Source organism: Leptonotus elevatus, chromosome 19 (assembly GCF_054856555.1).
Source record: "Leptonotus elevatus isolate MCC_2025b chromosome 19, RoL_Lele_1.0, whole genome shotgun sequence".
NCBI lineage: Eukaryota > Metazoa > Chordata > Actinopteri > Syngnathiformes > Syngnathidae > Leptonotus > Leptonotus elevatus.
This window is the reverse complement of record NC_141257.1, coordinates 14,924,531-14,952,102: the sequence shown is the minus strand read 5'-3', so window position 1 is coordinate 14,952,102 and position 27,572 is coordinate 14,924,531. Positions and strand designations below refer to the sequence as shown.

The 27,572-nt window shown below is 37.5% G+C and overlaps 2 protein-coding genes across 2 annotated transcripts in view; both read right to left on the bottom strand.

Moving 5' to 3' along the window:
- Window positions 1-2,344: 2,344 nt before the first annotated feature.
- On the bottom strand, window positions 2,345-5,931 carry LOC147158118 (uncharacterized). Its single transcript, XM_086063360.1, has 2 exons — window positions 5,289-5,931; window positions 2,345-2,352 (listed from the first exon to the last, which is right to left on the bottom strand). Exons 1-2 carry the CDS (start codon window positions 5,929-5,931, stop codon window positions 2,345-2,347), a joined length of 651 nt encoding a protein of 216 aa, XP_085919486.1.
- A 5,878-nt stretch (window positions 5,932-11,809) lies between these two features.
- smad10a (SMAD family member 10a) overlaps window positions 11,810-27,572 on the bottom strand; it is a 43,032-nt gene continuing 27,269 nt past the window's right edge. Inside the window, exons 7-13 of the mRNA XM_086062424.1 lie at window positions 24,274-24,528; window positions 22,764-22,865; window positions 20,673-20,726; window positions 20,063-20,246; window positions 19,243-19,411; window positions 17,864-18,002; window positions 11,810-16,897 (exon numbers count right to left, since the gene is read on the bottom strand). Of these exons, the coding sequence (XP_085918550.1) occupies window positions 16,686-16,897; window positions 17,864-18,002; window positions 19,243-19,411; window positions 20,063-20,246; window positions 20,673-20,726; window positions 22,764-22,865; window positions 24,274-24,528 (1,115 nt within the window). The 3' untranslated portion in view covers window positions 11,810-16,685. The remainder of the gene's footprint in view (window positions 16,898-17,863; window positions 18,003-19,242; window positions 19,412-20,062; window positions 20,247-20,672; window positions 20,727-22,763; window positions 22,866-24,273; window positions 24,529-27,572) is intronic.

Below are 27,572 nucleotides of genomic sequence, written 5' to 3'. Positions count from 1 at the left end.
AGTGATTTGTGCATGTAGTCCATAGCAGGGATAGACAAGCTCGGTCCTAGAGAGCCGCAGTCCTGCATGTTTTTGATGTCTCTCTCCTCGAACACAGCTGAGAGCAGGGGTGGCCAAGTTCGGTCCTCGAGAGCCACTATCCAGCCTGGGTTTGGAGGCAGGAGACACCGAAAACATGCAGGACTGTTGCTCTCTAGGACTGAACTTGCCTATCCCTGGCTTATAGGCTGGGCCGGCCGGCCCTGGAGGGGGGATGCTATAAAACATTTATCCTCCCTTGTTGTGTCATGTGTGTAGTCAAAGTGGACCTCCCAGCACAAACTAGAAGTGTTTCTCTCCTGGGTGTGTTTTTATGTGTGACCATATGTGAAATTCTAGACAATTTCCTACCACAAATAGAGCAACTAAAGGATTTCTCTCTTGTGTGTGATCTTACGTGCCTGACCAAATTTGGCTTTTGAGAGAATTTCCTACCACAAACTGAGCAACTAAAGGGTTTCTCTCCTTCTTGACGACCAACCAGTGGATGGATGCCTGCAGGACGTAAGTCAATTTTGTTACGATACATACTGCCATACATTCAAAAATATTTTCCAACAAAAATATCATCATTGTGTGATGGAGTAGTAATCTTTCAAAGTGGATGGACATATTGGTGGACAGCCCAAGCACACATTCAGACAGTTTGCTCATTGCTATTAGTTACTTGAGCCACAGAGAACGTGGGACCATTTTAAACAAACAAAAGTACATCATTCCATACATTTGTGAAACACATACTAGATGGAAGTGAATGGAGTAAGGCAGGGAAGTTTAGCGCTTTAGCTTAGCATCACCTCAACTTTGGTATCTTAGGGAATATTTGGCCATGGTTCATCAAACTATTCCATTGAAAACACCAAAATGGGGACTTCTGGCCAGACTCTGACATGGCGGCAGTATAAGCAGCGAGCTCTTTGACATTGAGACTAAGAAAGGCCGATTGAACACTGGCAAACCACACCCAAAGACCCACAGCTCCGACATGTGGTTCAAAGCTTTATTGACCTCCATATTAAAATCGATCCCAAAAACCTAGCTTCATTAAAACTAGACCGCGGCTCTCGAGCCGCATGTGGCTCTTTAGCGTCGTCCTAGTGGCTCACTGGAGCTTTTTCAAAAATGTATGTAAATGGAAAAAATCCAGGGAAAACATTTATGGTCTTATTTTAATATTGTTTCTATATGAGGATAAACATGACACAAAAATTATTAACCTACTCTTGTGCTGTAAAATGTATGGAATAAATATAAAATTTCTGTCAACAAAGATTTGCAACATTTGCACCTGTTTTACAAGTGCAGTACGCCGCCATCTCCCACCGGATCGGATCATCCTTGAAGGCACACAGCTTTACCATCGTTAAGGTATACACTGTAATTTGAAATACTACTTACTGGTGACCATATTTAAAGTAGCAAAAACTTGTGGCCAAAATGTAGCGAGCATTACAGACCATGTCGTGTACATTAAAATTATTAATTTGAACCCAATTATTCTCTTTGTTCACGTCATGTCCTCTTCCAACTGTCATGCAGCAGGCTTTACGTTCTTGAAAAACAATTGCACAAGAAACAAATATAACATTATTTATTAATTTATGTATTTACTGTTTAACTTTATTCCTTGTGTTGTTTATTGCACAGAACTTTGTTTCACACTTTGTTTTTTGTAATATTAATTTTGTGTATTATTTATATTTCAGTGATTGTAAATGTTACATCTTTATCCTTACTAAAGCCCCTTTGGCTCATTTGTTTTAAATACATTTGTTTTGGTACTTGTTAAGTTTTATATATTCCAAAGTAATTGTTAAATTGATTGAAAAAAAATATTATATTGTTAAATAAACAATGATGAACATTTATTATCTTTGTTGTTTACATTTGCCTGAAATGCTTTTAGGGCGGAACTGGGACACTCCGAGTGGGATAAATCCTACTTTAAACCCTCCTCAAATGCAACATAAGACTTGTGACGTAATTTCGGAATTGCCATTAGCAAAATATTGGCTGTTAGATGTGATAGAGCGGACATATTTTTGCTCTTGGTTTTTAGGATGTCACAGGACACAACATTTGTCACGAATCATTCTTCTCGCAGATAACAAACAAACAAACCGTTTTTAAGGCAACTACCATATAAGGTATAAGTAACAAGCCTATTTTGACAAAGTAAAGAGTGGAAAGTGCTTACTAATTATGATTTTAATACTGCTGGAGCATAGGTTAGTGATAGGCATTCCTAATCCTGACAGTGTGATAAATTTTTGATTACTTTGCAGCTGCAGGAACGGAATTCAGTTCAGGAAGCTGTAATGGAAATTGCAAGCAAGTCAAGAAATGAAACAAAGGAAAAATATGTCATAGCATATGATTGCAATACCTACATATACAGCTGTCAAAATTAATCAATTTATGGATAAGTAATAAATTATCAAATTAATGGAAGACATTAAAAGAAGACTTTAAAAAAAAAGTCAGAAAATTTATATTAAAAAGGCAGAACAAATGTTTAAAAAATAGCTATAAAAAAAAAAAAGGAACAGCGGGCAGAAAATGACCAAAATATGTCCATAATATTGACAAAAATGTCAGAAATTTGACAGAAAGTCTAAAAATGTATGAAAATAAAGTCTGAAAAAAATTACCCCAAATAAATTAAATAATAATAATAATGCAAAAACGGAAGACGAAAGGTAGAGTATTGGATGCTGCATATTTTTCTGTTATGGTGCAGCTCAAATTAGCTCCTGGGCCCTCAGTACAGGACAGACTAACACACAGTTTCGTTCATCACAATGTTCAAATATTTTGCGGCTCCAGACAGATTTTTGGATATTTCTTTGGCCTAAAATGGCTCTTTTGAAAGTAAAGGTTGGTTGGTTAATAGATTTAGAGCCCGTCTAACATTGTTGGTGCCGTACCGACCAGTGATGAAAACTGTTTGGCCAGAATTGATTAATTTCCAAATGTGTCTTTGTATTCTATCCGCCAACATAGAAGTCAACATTTTTTAAATCCTCCGGGATAATGTCACGATGTATTTGACCTGGCTGCGTTTCCTCTGCAACTCCGGAGAAAAATTGTTATCAAAGTATATCTGCCTCTCGTCCATCTTCACTGTACAGTTTCCAGGCTTGCTGTTGAATCTGTTCCTTCACTGTGTAGTTGGCGAGTATAACCACAATAATGCGAGGAGGTCCATTTTCCTTAGGTTTCGGCATTATGCGCCCGGTCAATCTTAAATGTGAAGCCAACCCCCCCAAAAACCTTGACAATAATATGTTCTATGCAGCCCCACTTGTCTAAATATGGTATTTTGGTTAACAGTGCGTTGGTGGAATATGAGTTAAGCAGCAAAATCCAGCCATTTGTATCCATCTCCATTTTGCCACTTGCTGTCGACTGAAGATGACATCAGAGTTACTCAGGGCTCAAGCAACTACCAATTACAGCTCAGCTGCAGAAAACAGGTGAGCTGTAATTGGTTGTTGCTTGAGCCCTGAGTAACTGTGGTGTCATCTTCAGTCAACAGCATGTGGCCTGTTTTCTGAAGCTGAGCTGTGATTGGTTGTTACCTGAGACCTGAACAACTTCCCATTATGCCACTTGCTGTCGAGCGTTATTGACATCACAGTTGCTCAGGTCTCATGTAACAAACCAATCACAGCTCAGCTTCAGAAAACAGGTATGCTGTGATTGGTCTTTGCTTGTGCCCTGAGTAACTGTGTGATGTCATCTTCAGTCGACAGCAAGTGGCAAAATGGCCGCCCCCTGAGATTGATAAAAATGGCTGGATTTTGCTGCATAACTAATCCACAAATGTAATATTAATCAGAATGTTATTTTTAGACTAGTGAGGTCACATATACTGTCATGAAATGTTTAAGGTTGACTTCCCCTTTAATGTCCACTTCAGTAGCTTTTTCAGGAAGCCCACCATGTCTCTCTCCTCGCCCTTCTCGCCCGGTTTTGGAGGTCCTCACACCTTTCCACGAGTTCCGCTTCTTGCCACAGTAAAAAGCTTCCCCGTGGATATCAGTGGTCTTTTCCGTGTTAGCTATGTGCTCCTCGGCATCAACAACTCGTTTTTCCAGCTGTCAATTGAGCGCTCAGGCCTTCATTTTGAAGTTTCAAGTCTCGTAATTGATTCCTTGGTTTGGCCTTTAAACTCCTTTACATCCATCCTCATCAGTGAAATGTCCTCCAGTATGTCACAGTTAGACTGGACGATAGTTTACAGCATCTCCTCCATGTTTTTAATTGTAGCTGTAGCGCCTTTGTTAGCTCGAGCCGCAACAAGTTAAGCAGGCTTGTTAGCGTCTGCTTTTTCCAGCGAATTCTCTTCTCCGTCTTTGCTTCTAAATTGATATCCAGCGAGTGTCTCGCTAGCGTCTGTCTTTGTAGTGTTGTTGGGCATATGTTTGCAGAGTATTCTTCAAATGTCGTTCATGAGTTGGGTTACTCAGCAGAGTTCAAAATGTTGTGTCTTACATAAGCATGGCGCCGCCGGAAGTCATATTTCTCATTTCACTTTATTATTTTTACTATTCTGTGTAGATCGCCCAAATAACATTACCATCAGAGCTCTTATCACTAGAAAACCAAAGTAGTTTCAAGTACAAACTCTGATTTTCTGTTTTGTGGTTAGTTTTTGTATCATAAGCTTAGGTACTAATTGTATGTGTTTGCAAAATTATAGAATTGTTTTTAATAATTTCTCTCAATTGTAATCAATGGTTTAATTTTGGGGAAATTATTTAATTGAATATTGTAGTTTTTACCTTGTAACTACCATTGATGATTTAAATTGTTACTTGGCATGTTTTTATGTATTTAATTGTAATTGGAAGAATAGCCATTACTCCCTCGAGGAAGTGGTAGCTAATGAGGATCCTAATAATTAAACAAAAGAACAACCTTCAGATTTAAAGAAACCCCCACCAAAACATTTCACTTTGAGGCTGTTATGTAACAAAATCGATTTTTATTAAGAGAAGTGAAGAAGCTTCATACTTTCACAACGTATATTACAGATCTTCACAATTACAAAATTTCCGAAAAACAGCATATGGTCTGCATCGGACAGAGCAGGATTGGGGGGAATACTATAAAACATTTATTTTCCCTTGTTGTGTCTTGTGTGTAGTCAAAGTGGACTTCCCAGCAAAAACTACTAGAAGTGTTTCTCTCCTGTGTGTGTTTCTCATGTGTGTACATATGTGAAATTCTAGACAATTTCTTACCACAAACTGAACAACGAAAGAGTTTCTCTCCGGTGTGTTTTCTCATGTGTACGACCATATCTTTCTTTTGAGAGAATTTCTTCCCACCAACTGAGCAACAAAAGGATTTCTCTCCTGTGTGTGTTCTCATATGTCGATGCAATACTGACTTGTTTGTCAAACTTTTACCACACACTGAGCAGGGAAAACCCTTTTTCCGCATTTGTGTCATTTTCTTGTTGCCAATTTTCCCTTTTTCAGAGCATTTCAATTGCTCGTTGTCACCTTCACAGTCTGTGTCGCTCCTCAAATGTACTTCCATGTCATCACTCTCAGACAGTGGAGCTAAGAGGCCGTCTGGTGATGGTCCTCCACAGTGGTCTCCACTTGGGCTGTCATGATGAAGCTGTGACCACTCAGGTGGTTTGTCTTGGTAGTCTTCACTCTCCACAGAAACACCAGTCAGTGGAAATGTGCCCACTTGAGCATCTTCCTCTTCAACATGGCGGAACTTTGGAGCTGCAGCTTTCTCTTTATCGTGGAAGGGCTGTGGATCTTTTTGCTCCAAAATGGGACTTTTCTCCTGCGACTCAGCGGGAAGTTCTTGACGACCAACCAGTTGATGGATGCCTGCAGGACGTAAGTCAATTTTGTTACGATACATACTGCCAAACATTCCAAAAATATTTCCCAACAACAAATACATCATCATTGTGTGATAGAGTAATAATCTTTCAGAGAGGACATATTGGTGGACAGCCCAAGCACACATTCAGACAGTTTGCTCATTCGCTATTAGTTACTCGAGTTGAGCCATAAAACAACGTGGGACAATTTTAAACTTGAAAAAACAACAACATTTGTGGCACATACGAAAGAAAGTGAATGGAGTGAGGCAGGGAAGTTTAGTTCAAGTTCAATGTTCAAGTTCAATTTATTCACATGTTGAAATACCACAGCTGGCATTTGTCATGAAAGCAATCTGAGTATACATTTACATGTAAAAGAGACACCCTTAGAAGCTACATAAAGATTATTTGATGGGTGCTTGGACCAGAAACGAGACAATAAACAAACTAAACAAATGTAAACAAACATACAAAACAAAGAACATCCTAACACAACACTAACAACAAACCATTTCAGTCGGTGGATTCAGCTAATTATAAACATGTAGCCAATAGTTCAGTTTTGAGTTTTCTTTTAAAGATGAGGAGAGATTGGGTGGTTTTGAGGTGTGTATCAAGCCGGTTCCAAATCTGAGGGCCATAACATGCAACATTTAAACTTGTCGTCTTGAGCCTTCGCTTTTTTCCCCCGTGATGATGCCTTTGTACCTGGTGTTATGTCCATGTTGGGAGGAACAAGTAGGAATAAGGTCGCTGAGATGAGGAATCAAATTATTAACAACTTGAAACATTAAACATGCGTTATGGTACAAACTGAGCTCAGGAAGTCTTAATAGTCGCGGGCGGGAGGGGGCATTGTATTCAGACCATGAAAAAATACACACCACCTTCTTTTGCAGAGCTTGGAGTTTCTTTGTAAGGCTTGGAAAAGTGTTGTACCAGATTACATTGCATTAATGTAAATGGGGTTCAAATTGAGGTTTGTATAATGTGAGGAGCGTCGGCTTTGGAAGAAAGTGTCTCAGTTTGGTAAAGAGGCCCACATATTTTGAGAGTTTTTTGACAAGAAAGTAAATATGATTTTTAAAATTTCGTGATTCATCCAAATGTATTCCCAGGAATTTGATAGAGCGTACTTGGGAAATTGTCTGTCCATTGATTTCAATTTGTATGTGTTTAGCATTAGGGGTGGGAACCTCTGGGTACCTCACGACACCATACAATATGCGATACAAGGCTTACGATAACTATTATCTAACGGTATGACGATACCGTGATTATCAATATATGGTCAGGTAATAAAGTCACAATAAACTACAATAAAACTACTCAAAACATAAATTGATGTTTTTTCAATTAGAAAATAGTTTTGTTTTGTACCATCACTGAAACAAAATATTAAAACTGGTGTCTTCTTCTTAGTGAGTATTTTTGGGTATTTAAAAAAAAAAAAACGAATACAAATGTCTTTTTAACAGAGACCACTTTCTGTGAACAAATTTGTGTCTTTCTTAAACACTCTTGTCATGCAACATGTCAGTCAGTTACATAGTGAATTGTTTCATTTTATAAACTGTGACCATTTTTGTGTGTAACATTGCAAAAGTAAATAAATAAAATTACTTAAATATTAAATCAATATTAATATTTCTTTGTGTGCTTCAAAAAGTTGAACCATAAAATATGTTTTAAAATGTTACGTATGCAAAACTGAGTTATTTGCTGGACAGATAATAAATGTGTTACACAAGTAAAAGTAAGGTCATGAGTCTTCTTTGCCTGAAGACTTCCATTCATTTCCCCGCCACTCTTATGAGGCGCTCCCTCTAGCGGCCTGCCAAGTATTTGCTCAATAAATAATGAACAATGGAGCCGTTATAGTGGCTGTTTATTAACTACAAGTATCGCGATACTTGCGTAGGCGTATGGATAATCTATCGGGAGACAAAGTATCACGATATCGTCACACTCCTATTTGGCATAATCTTGTTTTTGATAGGAGCGAAATATATAGTTGTTGTTTTTTGGACATTCAAAAAGTTTATTATATTTAAACCATTTGTCAATATTACAGACTTTTTGGTTTATGATTCGGTTGAGTTCAAATTAGAGCTGTCAAACGATTATTTTTTTTAATCAGATTAATCACATTTTAGAATTTTGATTAATCACGATAAATTGCTTAATAAAAAAAGGCTTTTTTAATCAACATTTTTCCCCGCCAAATTTGAAGAGCACCGGTTATGTGTTAATTCTTTTGACATTTAATGTTATGAAGACGTCTTCAACATTTTTTGATCCACTGCACACGCTCATTCTCCTTTTTCTAATCAGCTAATTACTTGCATAATTTAAAATGGAAAAAATTGAATACGGTATTTTGACATAAACAAATATTCTAAATGTGATACGCAAACATTCATTACATGCTTTACTTTAATGCATGAAATTATGTTTATTGCTCAAACACAACATGTGCTACCTAAACGTAGCCATCCGCTGTCACGCTAAAGGATAATCTATGGTCAAAATTAATAGTGTGATTAATCTGCGTTAATTAATGATTAATGCGTCGTCCGCGAATAGTACTTTGTGGAACCCTTTTGACGAGTTAGCAAAGTCATTGGTATACAAAATAAAAAGAAGTAGTCCTAGTTTGGATCCTTGTGGGAACCCATGTTTAATAATTGTATTTGATTATATGTAATCTTTAATAACTACATACTTGTAGAATTTTCTGGAATTCAGTAGTATTAAGATTGACCCTACGCAGGTACCGACCTGCTGCACAGAATGGTTGTATGTGCGCTCCCGTGAAGACGTGCTTGGTTTTTGTACTTTTTGTCCACTCTGGAATAAACGCCACGTTCTGCTGAAAACGCATGTCTCTTTTTTATTACTATCACACACAATACGGTGTCAGAAGGTCTCATAATTCTTGTAAGCGACTTCGTGTTGTGAGTTTTTTCATCGAGCGGGACCATCGTGCTACCGCGCAGATTTTTTTCACGACACGTAATGGCGGACGGATTCAGACGACCCAACCCGCTGATGTTCGATGGGAACATTGCCGAGAACCGGCGCAAATTTGAGCAGGAGTATGACATTTTCATCGCCGCAGCGCACTCCAATAAACCAGCACGGACTCAAGCTTACTTTTTTTTTTTAACCTGGCTGGATCCAAAGCCATCGAGCGAAAAAAGGTTTTTCGTTTAAGCCGCGGAGGTGTGTGACGACAGCGACGAGGGACGTGTCGTCGTTCCCGCGGAGTCCAAGGAGGACCCAGAATGCCTCAAAAGGAAATTCAGGGAAATGTGCAATCCTCAAAAGAACTTGACAATGGAACGACACAAGTTCAACAAACCTAACCAAAAGGCTGGTGAGACCATTGAATCATATGTGAGCGATTTAAGGATCAAAGCTAAGAGCTGCAACTTTGGTGAGCTGTGTGAAGAGCTTATCAGAGACCGACTAGTATGTGGCATAAATAACGACCAACTCAGAAAGACTCTGTTACATGACAGTAGTTTGACTCTAGCCAAGGCAATTTCAGTATGCCAGATTTATGAAATAACTGAAGAGCACAACAAAACTTTAATGTCCCCACATAGTGTTGTTGCTATGTGGATGCTATACAAACCAAACTTATGAAAAAAGCGAGAATATGACAAGGCGAAGTCTGGCAGTAAACCAAGCTCATCACTGCTAAACACCGACTGCAATAGTTGTGGTGGTAGTGATGCGGCAAAACGAAACAAATGCCCAGCTTTTGGCAAGCAATGTAATGTATGCAAGAAAATGAACCAATATGCAAAGTGCTGTAGATCTAAACCTCAGTTTGACAGGCGAAAGCAGGGATATTGGTCCACCAAGTTGACATGGGTCAAAAGGAGGACAGTGAAAGTCACAGTGATAGCGACAGTGAGACCTAGTATGTGAATGGAATAACACTGGAAATAAGAGTTGATTCAACTTGTGCACAGGCTGAGAAGAAAGAAGAGGCTTTCGCTTCTTTACAAATAAATAACAATTCAGTTGAAATGAAAGTGGACACTGGTGCAAAGTGCAATGTCATCTCTATAATGACTTTTGAAAAGATTAAAAGTAATGAACAAGTGAAGCCATGTAGGAAACCTACTAATCTTTTTGGTTATGGTGGTGGTAAAATAAGAACAAGAGGATTTGTTGACCTATGCTGCCATCTAAGGGACAAGTGTTATAAAATACCTTTTTTCATCATCAATGAGAATGTGCTTAGACTTCAAATCACTACGAATGGGACTTGTGTATGGAGGTAAATATGGTGCAAAACTAACTTGTAATATAAAAAAATTGTACCTGTAGAAAAAAGTCTAAATTTGTATCTGTAAAAGTCGTGATTTGTACCTGTAAAAAAATGTGTGCCTGTAAAAAAAAAAAAGGATCTGTAAAAAAAATGTGTACATGTAAAAAAAAAAATTGTATGTGTAAAACAAATTTGTATCTGTAAAAACAAATGTGTACCTGTAAAAGTCATGATTTGTACCTGTACAAATTTCTTTTTTGTATCTGTACAAAAAGTGTAAATTTGTATCTGTAAAAGTTGTGATTTGTACCTGTAGAAATGACAACTTGTAGTCAAAGAAGTCGCCACTAGGAGTCACAAGTGATTTTTCTGCTGCTGTCCAGTCACGTGAGTTTTGCACCATATATCTCGCTACAAAAGGTGCAAAACTGATTCGTACTTGTAGAGCGCCGTGATTTGTACTCGTAGAAGAAGAGGGCGGGCTCTGGAGGATTTGGGCGGGCTAAAGCTCAACCTCATTGGTTGAGCGAACGACAGTGGGTTGAACTCAAATGACGCCACGTTTTTATCATTAATATGCACAAAACCCGTAATTCCAAACAAACAGAGTTGCCGCCCACACCAGTTTACGTGTCATTTTGGAAGAAGACGTCCCAGGCGTGAAAATGTCAACATGGTTCAATATACAAACACCGTGTGGAACAGCTTAAACGTTGGTTGAGATGCAGAGCACTCCAAGTGGGCAGAAAGAAAGAAGTTTTAGTATGAAGGTAAGATTTATTGTACGAACATAGCTCGTAATCTGGTGCTAGCTAGCTAGCTCATCTCATGTTGTTGTCACGAAAACTGAACACATTGAAGTCACGATTTTTATTTCAAGATTTGAAGCCTACCAGTGTAAACATACGATCAATAGCTTGTACCTGTAAAAGAAAAAAGAAAAAAAAAACTCATAACCTGCTGCTTAGTGCTTAGATGTGAAAATTACTATAGAGCTACAGAACCCTATTGAATATTTTACAAGATAACCTAAACATATAACCAAAAGTGGACAGTACTCAGCTACTTGTATTTGATTAACATTATATTTAAGCATCTGTACTCTTACTATCATAATAAAATGAAAACAAAACGTTTTTACTGCGAGTGGATCTTTAAGACGCTACAGGTATTTTAACCTCAAATCTTTATCCTCTGTATTTAATCATTTTATTTTAAATATTACAATTTATTGATAAATGTCAGTATTTTGCAATGTATGCTTTGCAAACAGTTAAAATATTTTTCAATTGCTATTGTTTGGTTATGGTTTATAAGTTTGTGCTGTTGATGTGTAACTGTTTAAAAATTAATAAAATTGAATAACTGATAGATTAATCGACTCTAAAAACAGAAGCGTATTCAAAAAAGCTCACTAATACTTTTTTAATTTTAACTTTACTTACCATTAATTAAATCGTCCATTTCCTAATGTTTACTAACATTTATGGGCCCAATGAAGACCCAACCTTTTTGCAGAATGTTTTTCGCCTACTATATTGGCGATGCAGTAGCCTACCTACATTATGATATAATAAAACCGTATTGCACCCTTCATACATAAAGTAAATAAAAATAAAAACTATAACTGTGTTGGAATATTGGTGTTTTTATTACAACCTATTTCATACTGATACATAGAGTACTACATATAGTGAAGACAGATGCTAGTGTAACACAATCAAACCATCACATGGTTCAATCATTGTGTGTGCAGTGTTGTTTCCAAGTGGGGACATGACATGTTTTGGACCTGAAAGAAAATGAGCCTCAATGAAGATTCTGGACTGGCTTCATGATTAGAGGAACAACAGCAGTCACACATCATAAACATTTTGACAGTTTTGGTAGTAGGCTTTAGTAAAATGACTTTTCACTCTCAGCCAAACAAAATACTGAGCCGTTGATCAGAAATAAATAAAAACCTTAAAATGGACATTGTACTGATTCCCTTTAATTGTGGAGAATACATATAAAATTCCTAAAAGCGTTCGGTATACAATGACACTGAAGGTTGGTTTTAGCAGTTGCAAACTGCAACTTTACACCAACATTGTTCCCCAAATACATAGTGAAAACACTCAGGAGAATGGTGATGTTAATGTGATCTGATGGCAATGGAAAAAAAAAAGATACATTTGATCACTTGCTGATGCGGATGCCTTCTGGAACGCTTGTACTTGCCTGAATAAGGGCAAAGTGTTTCATTGGTAAAATGAGCTCAGTTACATTTTACACTCACAAAAAAGACTAAGGCAATAAATTACACTACTCTGATACAAAAGGTACTCTCAATAATGTCTATATCTATAAAGCAGTTTGACATTTGATGATTTGAGATACCTGAGGGAACCACAAGATGTCATCAAAACTTGGTGAAAACCAAATCACGTCGTGCAACATCAGGAATGGTAAAGAAGAGAAGACAAACCAAACTGTGTTACAATCCAGTGTTTAGCGGCGCATCTACTGTTGACAACAAAAGGCACAAATCACAAAAATGCATATTATGATAGTGGGCTCATCTTTGAAAAACAGCTGATTTCCCAGCAGACTAAAAACCTCCTTTAATCAGCAAGAACAATAATTGGTGCAGTTAGTTACATTTGGACCAAGTGCAAGCAACAACGTAACCATGTGGCACTTTTAGCTTTGGAATTAGTCTGTACCCTTCATATGAATCTGGCAGAAACCACAACTGCATGTTAAGAGACAGAATCTTGCAACTCCTGCGCTTGGAGCAGTTTAGTAGAACTCTGATGTGTTTCCTCCATCAGGTAAGTTGATTGCCTCTCATGTTCTCATTGATTGTACATTCCAAAAACCACAACATCAAACCGGTAACATTTCGTTTTTGGCAATACAGTACTCCATCATGAACAAGTAATGCTAGCAATGTAGCAGCCTTGGCGTGCCGCCGTACATGCGCGATAGTGAGCTGGGAGCATTTCGTTAGGCAGAGATGCAGGGGGAAGTGAAGTGAGGCTACATTCAAATCTTGCCATCTGCTTCAAGACTGTGCAAACTCTACTTGAAATAGTACTTACAGTATATCATTGTTTACTTATATACAATAATTGTTCTACTATGTTTCTAATTACAGTGGACCCCATCCACATACTCACCATTCGGCGCCCGCGGATCCACATATTTGTAAAAAAAATATTTCCCCAATATGTTTACATTTTTTGGTGTACCAACAACCCGCCAAATTCTAAACAGTGGTCACGTATGGAGGACCAAAATTGCCAAGATAAAAAATAAATAAATAATGAAAAGTGGAAATAAAAATGGATAGAAAAAAAAAATCAGAAATTAAATCCCCAAAATAAATATAAATGAAAATAAAAACATATATATATATATATATATATATATATATATATATATATATATATATATATATATATATATATAAATAAAAGTAAAAATAAATCCAAAACTAAAAAACAAAATTCAAAAAAAATAAAATAAAAATAAATGTAGAAATAAATCCAAAAATAAATATATAAATAAAATTAAATATCAATCAATAAATAAACATTTATTTATTTCATGCTGCACACGCTGTGTCAGGACAAAATGTTATTCAAATAAGGAGGGTGGTCCTAAGCGTATCTTGGGTGTCAAGGATGTCTTGCCGGCTTGCATGGAGACATTGAATTATATTTATATATTTATTTTTGCATTTATTTCGACATTTATGGTCATATTTATTTTTACTTATATATATATATATATATATATACACACACACACACACACAGTATGTATATTGTTGTTTTTATTTCCATTTCTTATTTTTGAATAGATTTTTCATATCCGTTTTTATTTTCACTTTTATTTATTTAGTCATTTATTTTTCTAATGTTGGTGGTTTTGGTCCTCCATAGTCAAATTTTTCGAGATGGGAGCCGTAGGTAATACCAATTTCATTTAATTTGTTTTACTTTGACTTACAGGCAGACACTTACGATACGAGAGCTGTATATCAGCAGCTCAAATCACATGTAAAAAGACAATATAACAGTGCTCAGTCATTAATTCCTTTTCCTCCACGAAGAACAACTAATATTAGCTGTACTGATAAGCTGAGGACAGCCAGAAGCAGAAAGAGTAGTCAGTTGATGCAGTGTAACAAAAATAAAAATAGCTATTTAATTATACCATTACTGTATAATGTCTTTTGAGTTACAAGCATGGGTATGAAACATTAGAACGTTCATTTCAAGTCATGACTGTACTAGATGTTGTCCAATACACCATTTAAGCAAAGGAAACATACCAGAGTTCTAAAAATCTTGAAAGAAACACTCAGTTCGAGATAGTGTTGAGCTACAAAGGCACTGGTGTTACAAGCACATTTTTGGTAAGACAAGACAAGCACTCATGCTTCTGTCTCTGGTGTTGGCGGTCATTTGCCAAACATTATTTATCAAATTAGTACTCTTTCCTACGTCTGTGATGCTGCAGAGTAACGTTCAGTAGAAAGGAATACGAACACCCATATGAGAACAGTGAGAACTTTGTTGTTTAATTGAGCCATCCTGAATTTTGAAGTCAGTCAGTGATGAAATGAGAAGTTTTGGTGGGAAAACTAGTTATGAACTGTAGCTATGAGGTATTCCAGCTTTGGTGATTCACACCAAACATTTGGTTAAATACAGGGTAGCACTGGTTCATTACGAAGACCAACAACACCACTTTAAAGCTAAATGTTTTTGGCTTTTTAGACTTTTGGTATGAAAAAAATAGATATATACTTGAGCAGAGCGTACTAAGAGAACCAACAAGCTATAGAGTTTGGGTCAACAAACAGTGACAAGCACGGTACAAGTACAGAGGTGACAAAACACTTGCTTCCCTCATCCACATTTACACGTCACTTCAGTTGTTCGTACGACATCAAGAGAAAAATAACGCTGTTTGTCTTCAGACATCCATTTATAGAGGTACTCAATTGTGATTTGGACTCCTAAGAAGAATCCTGCATTATTCTATACCTTATGTAGTTTCAAACTGATGAAACTGCACGATGACGATCCAAAGAGAGAAAATTCTAAGTGCATAAAGGGAAATGTGGATTTAGTGTGGAGTTTTATAAAGCATCCATATTTTCAATATTTTCGTTCTGTGTTGGCGCATGTGTGTGTTCGTGTAGCATAGCAAAAAAAATAAAAATTGCAAACAGTTTGGAAAGAATGTATAAATATAACGTCCTATCGTCCAACTGCATTGAAAACTTTAAAAACAGTTGGGTCAAAAATAACTCAAATTGAGTCAAGAATGGACCGTCCCAACTTTTTGAATTATTTAATCCAATAAATTAGGTCGAATTAAATTAATAACACACAAAGCAGCAAATTTTCGTTGGGTTGTTTTGAGGATTATTCATTTTACAATTTGTTTTGGGTTACGGTAATTGAATAACCCAATTGAACTGGGTCAAAAATAAACTGGCCTAACTTTTTGAGTTATTTCACCCAAAAAATTGGGTCAAATTAAATGAATAACCCACAAAACCAGAACAATTTTAGGGTGGTCTTGTGGGTTATTATTGACCCAACTTTTGGGGTAAATTGAATAACCCAATTAAACTGGGTCAAGAATGGAAGGACCCAACTTTTCGAGTTATTGAACCCAAAAAGTTGGGTCAAATTAAATGAATAACATACAAAACCACACCAATTTTGGAGTGGTGTGGTGGGTTATTAATTTGACCAAACTTTTTGAGTAAATTAAATAACCCAATTGAACTGGGTCAAAAATGCACTAAACCCAAAAAGTTGTATCAAATCAAATTAATAACCCACAAAGCAAAATGGGTTGTTTTGTGGGTTATTCATTTGACCCAACTTTTAGGGGAATAACCCGATTGAATTAGGTAAAAATGAACCAACCCAACTTTTTGAGTTATTTGACCCACCTTTTTCGGTCAATTAAATCAGGCCAAAAATTAGCCGACCTAGCTTTTTCAGTACTTACGCCCAAAATTCCAATTCAATTAATAACTCACAAAGCAACCCAGTTATATGGGTTGTTCTACGGGTTAAATTGAACAACCCAAAATGTTGGGTCAGTCCCTTTATGACCCAATTTGTGTTATGTTTGACCCAACTGTTTTTAGAGTCTAATTTTGCCAGTCAACACCATATGACTCACCCTTGTGACACACATTTCACTGGAGCATAGGTATCTACAAAAATGGAGTGTGATACTTCTTGTCTCGTATCGTACTACGATACAGAATGTGTTGTGTGTGTGTGTGTGAGTCAGAGTAGAATGCAGTGTAAATTGATTGTTACAAGCAGTACGTGTTGTTGGTCATTTTAGTTTGTGTTTTGTATTTTCATTGGAATTCCTTTCTTGTAAAGAAGCTATTTGGTACAAAGCAAAAACATCTAAAGGATTGGATCTGTGTGCACATTCAAATAATCCAAATGTTAAATTTCAGCATAAAGATTCTCAGTTAGCAGGCCCTGGATCAGCTAATGGCATTGTATGCAACACCTCATCTAGTAGCTGCAAAGCACGGTGAAGGTGGACTTCCACCCAACACGGCGTGTGTTTGATGCTCTGCCTGGGATAGTCAGGCCCCCAGCCCTTGACAAAGCTGAGACGCAAGATACATAGTCGTCGAAGGTCATCCACGCCAATCCCTGCTGCTGCAGACAGACCTGTAAGTGAGGAAATGTGTTATATTTTCCAGATTGGTCAATAAAGTTCAAATAAAAAGTTTTAATACTAAGGATATTTTGGTGTGGGTTGGGAGGGATTAATAGTATTTCAATTCATTTCAATATGGATAATGGGTTTACTCTACAGTAAACACCCCCACCTCCTCCACCCCACCCATTCCCCCTATCATTGCACGTTCCAGTTTCACAGTCCTGCTATTTCACTGATCCCCCCCATCTATTATTTTTCTTCTATTTCAGTTTTTTTAACGCTCCAGTCTATTGGGTGCACTGTAATTCCACATTCAGTCACTGTATGGCGGTACTTTTTTTTTTTAGTTTTGAGACCATGAACAAAATCACAAGTAGCCTACTGTATTTCAGCACAGACTTGTTTTTGTTGAAGATTATTGAGTGTAATCCAGTTATCTGTAATTATGTTTTTTATACATACAGAAAGTGCCAGCAATAGATTCATTTTATAATGTAAATCTTTGGGCATGATTATTGATGGATATTGTGAGGTGATACGTTTTTTTTGGTGGAAAAACGGGTATTTGTATACTGTTAACACACAGGTATTTGGTATACTGTTGCAATGTTTGTAAAATATTACTGGATTTTTTATCGCTCTTGCGCTCTACATGTACAAGCATGTACATTAATTTACGAGCTTGGTTATGGAACAAATTAAACTTGTAATACAAGGTACACCATCTTATCAGCATAGTTTAGAGTGTTTAAACATAAATTACATTATGTAGACAAAACAAAAATTCCCCCTGAATATTATTTCTTCAATATTCTAAGACAAACATCTTTCATGATTACGGGCAACTGTGCTCACAATGGATTGGAGAGGTAATTGGCATTTGTAGATTCAAGGGTTTATCCATTTTAAAAATGTAAAATTACATCTAAATGTATATTCTTGTGTCTGATAGCAGAAGGTTTGACAATACTCACTGACTGCAGGTGCTATGCCCCCAACACTGCCTGGTCCAGGTATATTTCCTGCCACTGCAGCGGCCTGTGCAGCAGCGGCAGCCTGAGCGGTCGCAGCCTGCTGCTGCATTTGTCTGTGGCACTGTCGTAGGTCAAACACCTAACACACACAAGCAACTATGTATTAATTTGACACCACGCACATTCACACTCACTTGGCTAATGTTGCCCCGATTTCTGATCCGAAGATTGTGTTGCGTTGTGTTGTGTTGGGCTTTGCAGCGAATGGCAAATTATTCAATACAACAGACCACTTTCACTTGTGGTTCATTTTAGCGAGCATGCTAGCCAAGCACTTAGCATAAACTGTATTCAGTCACTAGACAAAGTGCAATTTCTGCAGAAATTGCGTGGGAATGCTGAAAAGCTTAATGCTATTAGCTGAATGCTAAGATTTGAATGCATGATGTGCTTATGAAGTAAATTGAAAGATAATTTATTTGAATTATTATTTTTTTTATTGTAGTCAAATGACAAATGAATAAAAAGAAAACTTCAACTGCAATTGCGGTTGGAAATTATAATCCATTCCTGATATGATAGTCAGTTGGTATCGAACCATCGAATGTACTAAAATGTGGTCCAAGCGGGGTTTGAACCCAGGTTCTCCGTGGTGGGAGGCAAATGCGCTAAGCACTGACCTAACTTGACTTGTTAAAAGTCATGGCTAATGGCGTATTTATTTTTGAAAAGTGTCATCTGATGCTGAAAGCTAACATGCATTTAATCATTTCGGTGAAATTATTATCCATTTCCTGATATGACAATCAAATAACAAATAAATAAAAAGAAAACTGCAATCTGACTAAGGTTGGATTTAATCAATTCAGAGAAATTATAATCCATTCCTGCTATGATAGTCAGTTGATATCAAACCATCGAATGTACTAAAATGTGGTCCAAAGGGGTTTTGAACCCAGGTTCTCCATTGTGGGCAATTGCTCTAAGCACTGACCTAACTTGACTTGTCCAAGCTCATGGCTAATTTATTTTGAAAAGTGTCATGTGATGCTGAAACCTATTTAAAACCATTTAATGCTCCAGCATTCCCACAATTAAGATCACCTTTTGACATTTACACACAATAATTACGGTTAGGGAATACAGGGATATTGTAATGGTGAAGGAGACTACACTTCTATTAGTAACTTAACTCTAAATTTAGCTTAAAAAATAAATAAATCTAATAACTATTGTGAACGCACTGGCTTACAATGACAATCGTATCTATGGTGCACCATTGTGGGAGCCCGAGTATGTTCATAGTTGTTCGTAACGAAAACAGAAGCAGCAAACGTGTGAATAAAAATGTGACATGAGTATAAAAGCCTGATTCAGACCTTGATGTAGGCTCCAGGGTAGATCTTGTGCACAGCATCACCCGGTGCTCGGCCTGCCTCCCTGTCAAGATAGTAGCTCTGTACAAACACAGCATGGTCACTCATACACCGCATCCACACATCGCCTTCGCCACGACACTCCAGCTGCACCCCTTTACCGATGTGCAACCTGGAACAAACAGGAATGAAAAAAATTAAAAAGCTGAAATGGCTGTGAATGGCCGCCTCCTGATATTGATAAATAAAAATAAATAAATAAACGAGCTGAATTTTGCTGCTTAATTCATATTCCACTAACGCAACATTAACCAGAATACCATATGTAAACTAGTGGGGCTGCATAGAACATATTATTGTCAAGAAATTTTTGGGGGGCTGACTTCCGCTTTAAAAAGGAAACCAACCCCAAACATTTCTTTACAACAACCCGCCCCTACTAGTCTAAAAACGGCATTCTAATCAATATTGTGCTTGTGGAATACAAATTGAGCAACAAAATCCACCTGTTTTTATCCATCACATGGGGCGGTCATTTTGCTACTTGAGGCAAATTAAATGAAAATGACATCGCAGTTGCTCAGGGCTCTGGTAACGACCAATCATGGCTCAGCTCCAGAAAACAGGTGAGCCGTGATTGGTTGTTAACAGCAAGTGGCAAAATGGCCTCCCCCTGAGATGGATAAAAACAACTGAATTTTGCTGTTTAATTCATATTGCACAAACGCAGCATTAACTAGAATTCCGTGTTTAGACTAGTAGGGGCGCATAGAAGAAATCATTGGAATAACACAACTAGTACAGAGTAATTTTATGCACATACCGGGCTCTCTCACTGGCATCTGTGCGATGAACATTACTCAGCTGACCGAGACAGAAGCGGTCGCCTCCCGATGGGTCGACATAACCATCCACCGTCACAACAGGGCAGCTGGAGAGCACCTTAAACATCTCCCCAACCTGAACGTCCATTTCAAAATAGGAGATTGAGCACCAAAACTCTGGCCCTGCCCAGACAAAAAAAACAAACATATTGTCGCCTAAATAATGGCCTAAGTCATATATTAACACAAAAAAAACTTTTAAACATGTTCTGATTATGCTGGCCACCTATGCTGAAATTGCCTACATCCTTAGTTAAATAGATAGTTCAATTTTACCACTTAAATTAAATTAGTGCTAAATACAAAACAATTGGTATTTCATTCAGTTTTTTCATGTTTTCTGAAAAAAAAAAGACAAAATGTCTTGTCTTGGAACATTATTTTAGGAACTTGATGATATGTAACATGCAGTCATCAGTGACCTATTTACATTATATTGATGGAGAGGGACTGGATAGAAATTTTGTGTCACTCATAGAAAGGGCGTACCAAACCTTACATACTGTATATGCTTTATACTGCAAGAAGGGTATTGTACTTTTCTCTAACCTGGATGATTGGATACAGAAGGAGGGAAAGAGGTTGAACTATGATGCTGAGACCCTGTAAAGAAAAAAACAACAATTTTACAAGCAAGAAAACATGATTAATTAGCCCTGTGTGGTAGGTACTCTGTTATGATGTTCTAAAGCTATGCTGGAGATATTAGTGCAAAACATTTCCTTTTCTACAATAAAACAGAATAGAAACAGTTTTTCTACTATATAGAAAACACCTTGAGAATATGAGATTTTTTTTGGACAGTGTCATCCGATCTCTCTCTCTCTCTCTCTCTCTCTCTCTCTCTCTCTCTCTCTCTCTCTCTCTCTCTCTCTCTCTCTCTCTCTCTCTCTCTCTCTCTCTCTCTCTCTCTCTCCCTCCCTCACTCTCCCTCTCCCTCTCTCTCCAATTTAATTAAGCTACACAGTAAATTTTGACTCTATTTAGAGTGGGACCAAATCCAAATAGACTGTTTTAAAGTAATATTTACACTTGGAAGAGAGTAAAATAAAGAATTGAACAAATAACAAATAAAAGGCACTCAAGGGTTAAGGAACGAACTCACGACCTTCGGCTTGGGAGACAAACGATATACTTCCTGAGCCACGCAGCTTCTGCTTTGTGTTAGTATATCGCTCATGTCAGCTGGAATCTTCGTAACTCCAAGAGACCAAAACCGATGTTTTTGGTCTCTTGGAGATAAGCAAACAGTAGGAGGGGCATACCTCAGGTGGTAGTGTGGCAGTCTACCAAGCTGAAGGTCATGAGTTTGTTCCTCAACCCCTGAGTGACTTTTATTTATTTATTTTCCAATTCTTTATTTTACTCTTTTCAAAGTGTAAATATTACTCTAAAACTGAGTCTATTTGGTCCTACTCTAAATAGAGTCGAATTTACTGTGTAGTTTTGGACATTTTTACATAGGACAGAATTATTCATTATTTTTTAATCAACTATTTTATTTATATAACATTATTTTCTTGTTTCAGGTATTTCGGTTCATTAACATCAATATTTAAGTATGTGTTTGATATTTCCTTATGCATTTTATTCAATAATGGGTTTTTTTTTACATTTGCTGTTGCATTTTATTCAAAACAAAATTAATAAATCAAATTGTGTTTACAATAAATTATTGGTTTATTCTACTATGGTGGTACTTACAGTTAGCCTAGATGACAATCAGTGTCCCATTTAGTTCTGTATCAGATTAAATGAGTCCCAGATGAGTCACTGATCGTGTTGCTGAAATTGCTAACGTTTAAGATTAAAACATGACAGGCTTCTCTTTGGGGCTCTGTGTGGCCAGTAGGGGGATTTGCTGAATTTGCCAAATATTGCAGTACTTCAAAGATTTGCCTGCAAGTTTGCAAACAAGTTGTCTACTTTGATGGCCTTAATCATGGTGTGTTGCAATCTAACTACAACAAATCTCAGAAATAGCTTTACAAGGGTATTCATAATGAAAGAGTAGAACGTGAAATAAGTTTATAGGAGTAACCAATAATCATTATTATTGGCGGTAGGGGGCCCCAAAACCAAATTTTTCTCAGAGCCCCATTGAGGCTTGATTTAAGCACATTTGGGTGTCCTGAAAAGCACCATGAAACAGTTTTACTGTTTATATTGTATCAATGTAAAATCTAGAAAAAGCTGTAGGTTACACTACATGTCAAATCTGTGGTCACTTGTAATACATTTTTAATAGTCCAAGGCTTCCATAAAGCTGTTATTTAGACAAAATATCTATTTTCGAAATCATGAAATGCTAGCAAGGTGGTAAAAAGGTAAGCACGTTAGTTTGAATCTTCGTTTGAAAATCTCTGTGTGAAACTTGTACATTCTCTCCATTTTTGTTGGGATTTTCTCAAGGTTTCCTCTTATATCACTAAAACCTATTCATTAGGTTAACTCAGGATGCTTAATTGCACTTAGGTGTTAAAGTCAGTGTCTTTGTCTTTTTGTATGTGTCTTGTGACTGATTGCCGAGCAGTCCAGTGTAGTGTAGCCCACTTGCCCGTTGTCAGTTGGAATATACCCACAACACTAATGAGGATAAGCCCCACAAAAATGGTTGGATGGATTTGAGGCAAATCTCACAATGTTGGTTTGGATGGTGAAGGGGAGTTGGCTGATGACCACGTCCATTTTGCAGGGGTCCTATTGGAGTGTAGGAGGCTGTGCTGCTGCCTGTCCACACCGCTGCATTACAAGAAAGCAAAAAGCACAACATTGTTATTGATTAGTCAGCTAGTCACAAAACATGCACAATCTAATGACAACCAATCAACAATTCTGATCTGCTAAAGATAACAACTGAATATGTTTATAAGGGGTGGTGTCAATTAGAGATTTTCGCTATTTACTATAAAAACTAGGGATGGGCGACTACCGATACCAGCCATTGTATTGGGCCGATACCAGGCCACATTTCATGGTATTGGTACTCGTGACGGCTATCGATACTGGTATCGGCCCCCGCTCTTGTGGCCATAATTTCTTCAGGAACTGTCAGAAAGACTGGGGGGAACAAAAATATTATTCCGTCTCTTTCATTTCTGTGTGTCTCCTTATGAGGTAACACTTGTTCAATTCATTACTTCCGGCAGCGCCATTTCGACACACGTTACTGAGAACAAGTAAGTACTCTTGTTGTGAGTAATATCACCTATACCTGTGATTCAATGTGTGTTATATATGTTTGTAGCTCACGTAACTTCACAGAGTTTAATTGCCTCGTTTACTTTTGCCACACGCTTAATTGCCTCGTTAGTCTTTGAGCAGCTGTGCTAAAAATAGAACGGTGCCGTTTATCCCTGCATACGCTAATTCTTGCTCTTATTCATACATAATATTTGTAATGAACGAAGAACGTGAAACAGGAAACGGAAATACAGAGCAGCCTTCCAAATTAAAAGCATGGATTTCAAAACAAGCTAATTAAACACACTAAATAGCTTGAGGAATTCTTAACATAGGAAATATTATTAAATTGCTTGAAGCCCTGTTGTATTGAATTGAATTATTTGCACTTCACTGTATTCCTTAAAAAGAAGTTGTACAACCACATATTTTGATTGGGACTTTTTTTCTGGCCACTGTTTCAATTTGTTTGTTTCATCTTATTTATTGATTTTTTTTAAATTAATTTTATTGTGTGCTCTATGCAAAATGACTTTTATCAGCAAATTGAAAAAATATAATTGCCATTAATTTCATTCAATGTTAAGGAAATTAGCTGTAGCTGGGATATGTATGTCATTTAAATTTTTTTTATCTGTCATTGTTTTTTGGGAAATTTTATGTATCATAAGTACTAATGGTATCCGTATCGGTGAATACTGAAGAATTGAGTATCGTATTGGTAACAGTCTAAAAAATAAGTGGTATCGAACATCCCTAATAAAAACAATAAAAATACAACTATTGCTAAACCGCAGATTTCAGCAATTTAGATTTCTATGATCTACACACACTGACACACGCACACACAAAAATCAATACAGCGATATAGCAGGGGCATAATAGGTGAACTGTACGCCTAAAGTAATAAAGTCCCTGGTGAGTATACTGTAAATACATTGTACTATGTACATAATACACAACTCACTGTGGAAGGCAGCCTGGCTCTGAGAATGCTTGCTGCTGCTATATCCATTCTGTCCGTGGGATTGAGGAGGAGGTAGAGAAGATTGCTGCGGGTGGGGAGGTTGAGGTGCTTGGGGACCTTGTTGCTGAGATTGGGGCTGATTTGGAGTCGGGGAACGTGGTGCTTGAGTCATAACTTGAACCTGTGGAGAAGCAGTCTGAGGGCGACCATCAACATGACTGGCCTGTAGTGGCAGCATGGAGCCAGAGTTTGACACTGCGGAGGAGAATACCCAAGAACACACAATCACAAGTGTGACTAATACTAAGTATCATACTGGAACACAAAATGTGTGCCATCGTCAGTTATTCCACATCTTCTTCTTTTTTAACTCCCATAAGAAACAAAAAGGTTGTGCAGTTCTCAGGTTTTAGTGACTTTTCACATTGTGTGGCAACAACTGTTAATGTACACATTATTTAAAGTTTTTTTCTTTATCGACGGTGACATGATTTTCCCTCATTTACTTCTTCTGTCAAGTCAGACTCAGACTCAGTCAAATGGGGGTCTGTGGGTACGTGACATTTTACCTCCTTTGGACCCATAGATGATTGCAGTGGACATAACATATTTGCGTGTCTAAACCAATAAAAACGCATCATTTGGATGATGTCAACACTCCTGGTTCATGATTGCATCCTAGCTAACCAATTACAATCACAAGGTTATTTGCATGATGTTCATGTTAAAAATGTTACATATAAGCTTAGTAAGTTTACAACATGTTGCAGCCATACTATCCTGGCGTCCGCTATAACAAATAAAAACATGAAATAACCCCCCAAAAAATTCCCATGATGTTCTTATGTGAGGAAACAGTCAAAATCAGTAAAAAAAACAACAACAAAAAACAATTATAATAATACATTTTAAAAAGCCCAGTAGAAAAATGCAGGTCTGAAGGGGTTAAAATGGGAAAACTCTTTAGAAATAAATGTATAAAATTTTGTAAATATTTCAGGAATTTAAATTTAAATTCATAAAAATAATTTTATATTCAGTAGGCTATTCAATTTCATTGTCTTCCCCATAAAAGAATGGTTCAGCCCAACCTCTCATATGCCGCCTAGTATCACTGTCAATCATTTCAACAAGTACAATCTTCCACCCTTGCTCAATGCAGCAAGGACTGGTTCTCTGAAAGAACTCTTGAAAGTCACACTCTCGGCTCTGATGGATTGTTTTCCAGGGCCTGTGAAAATTCCAGAAAATTTGCCTGACCTCTCTCCAAGTGAGACTGCAGAAGTTCTGCAATGCCAGGGTGTGCATTGGTGTGAAGCGAATACAGGTCTTTACTCTCTTCCTGGAATTGGTTGCCAAGGTATTTTAGAGCTTGGGACAACTTATCAACCATCTCCTTGATTTTTTTCTGTGCCTGTTGAGTTTGCTCATGGTGGCTTCTGTGCTCACTGGCCTCTTTGGTTTGTGCTTCCATTTCATATTGGGACACCAAACATAACCTCAGGGCCAGCTACCATCCATCTTTTAAGTGCGGATGGGTCTTCAGTAAGGCCAATGGCACCACCGTCAGCCTTGATGGCAAGGGCGGAGAAATCCCTATTGGTTTTATGGAGAACAAAGTTGCCATTATTATACAGGAGGCAGAGCTGGAGGTGGCAGAGATGAAGATGTTGTGGTTCTCTTTGGGAGTGACCAGGATGGATAGAATCAGGAATGAGTACATCAGAGGGACAGCACATGTTAGAGGCTTTGGAGATAAAGTCAGAGACGCCAGACTGAGATGGTTTGGACATGTCCAGAGGAGAGATAGTGAGTATATTGGCAGAAGGATGCTGAGTTTCCAAATGCCAAGCAGGAGGTCTAGAGGAAGACCAAAGAGGAGGTTTATGGATGTAGTTAAAGAGGACATGAAGGTAGTTGGTGTGAGAGCAGAGGATGCACAGGACAGGGTTAGATGGAGGCAACTGATTCGCTGTGGCGACCCCCGAAGGGAAAAGCTGAAAGGAAAAGAAGAAAGTTGTCATTATTGAACTCTTGAGCCAGTTCTGGGTGTGTGTTCTCTAGCATGAGCATGTCCCTGAGGTAGATAGGAAGCATCCGTGCATAGTTGGTGGTGTTGTTGGCAAAGAAATAAGGTATTAATTCACTCACTGCCTGACAATAGAGAGCAAAAGTTGGCCCCACAGAAGGACCTGATGAGCAAGAAGATGGCTAGCTCCATAGTGAGCACCATGTGCCAAAACCGGAACTGTGGACTTTGCTTTTTGCGAATGTCACGCCACTCCTCAAAGCTCAATGTGTCATCAGTGTTATTTTTCCGAGCTGTACAGCTGATAGGAAAGATTCTGCAGTGCCAGAGGATGCTACATCTGCCTCCACCAAGGTCCCAGTCCAACCACTGTTGCAGAGAAGTGTGCCCAGGGACTTCAGGGCAGCCATCTCAATATGGAGATCACCAAAATGACGAGGTAGCCATCTTGGACACCATCTTGGTTTTAGAAGTTCATTTTATGATCCATATGAAAATAAAAAGATTATGAAAAGAAAATTTTCATATTACCATATTCACATACAGTCAATGTTACAAATGTCTTGTTCTCCTGAGTCTCTACAAGTATCTATATACTGTATTTCAAGCGCTGTAATGGATACAGACACATACTGGGTCCCAAAATATCCGTAATAACCAACTTTAATACGTTTTTTGGGGCTTAAACCTAATACATTTCGAGTTATTCAGGAAAAAACAAAAATTTCTGCAGATATCTTGGATTTTGTGGCCGCCATCTTGGAATTTTGCGTAATTGCGTAATTTTTGAAAAGAGTGGGGTTTGAAGAGCATATGTACCAAATTTCACGCTTGTATTACAATGTGAACGATTTCCACTATATTCAGTAGTCATCACTACCCGTACTAAGTACTACTACTAATAATAATAATACATTTGATTTATATAGCGCTTTTTTAGACACTCAAAGACGCTTTACTGATACCACTAGTACTTTTGATACTAGAACTGTCAAACGATAAAAATAAAAAAAATCAGATTAATCACATTTTAGAATTTTGATTAATCACGATTAATCTCATCAATTAAAAAGGCTTTTTAATCAACATTTTTTTGCCCGCCAAATTTGAAGAGCACCTGTCACATGTTAATTCTTTCTACATTTAATGATTTGAGGACGTTTTCAAAATGTTTTGTTCCACTGCTCACTCTCATCCTCCTCTTTTTCTAACCAGTTAATTACTTACATAATTTAAAATGGGGAAAAAATTACCCCAATAGTTCGACATG

What these genes read in the sequence shown, in the direction of transcription:
- LOC147158118 (XM_086063360.1), bottom strand. Translation starts at nt 5,931, where the DNA reads ATGTATCGTAACAAAATTGACTTACGTCCTGCAGGCATCCATCAACTG.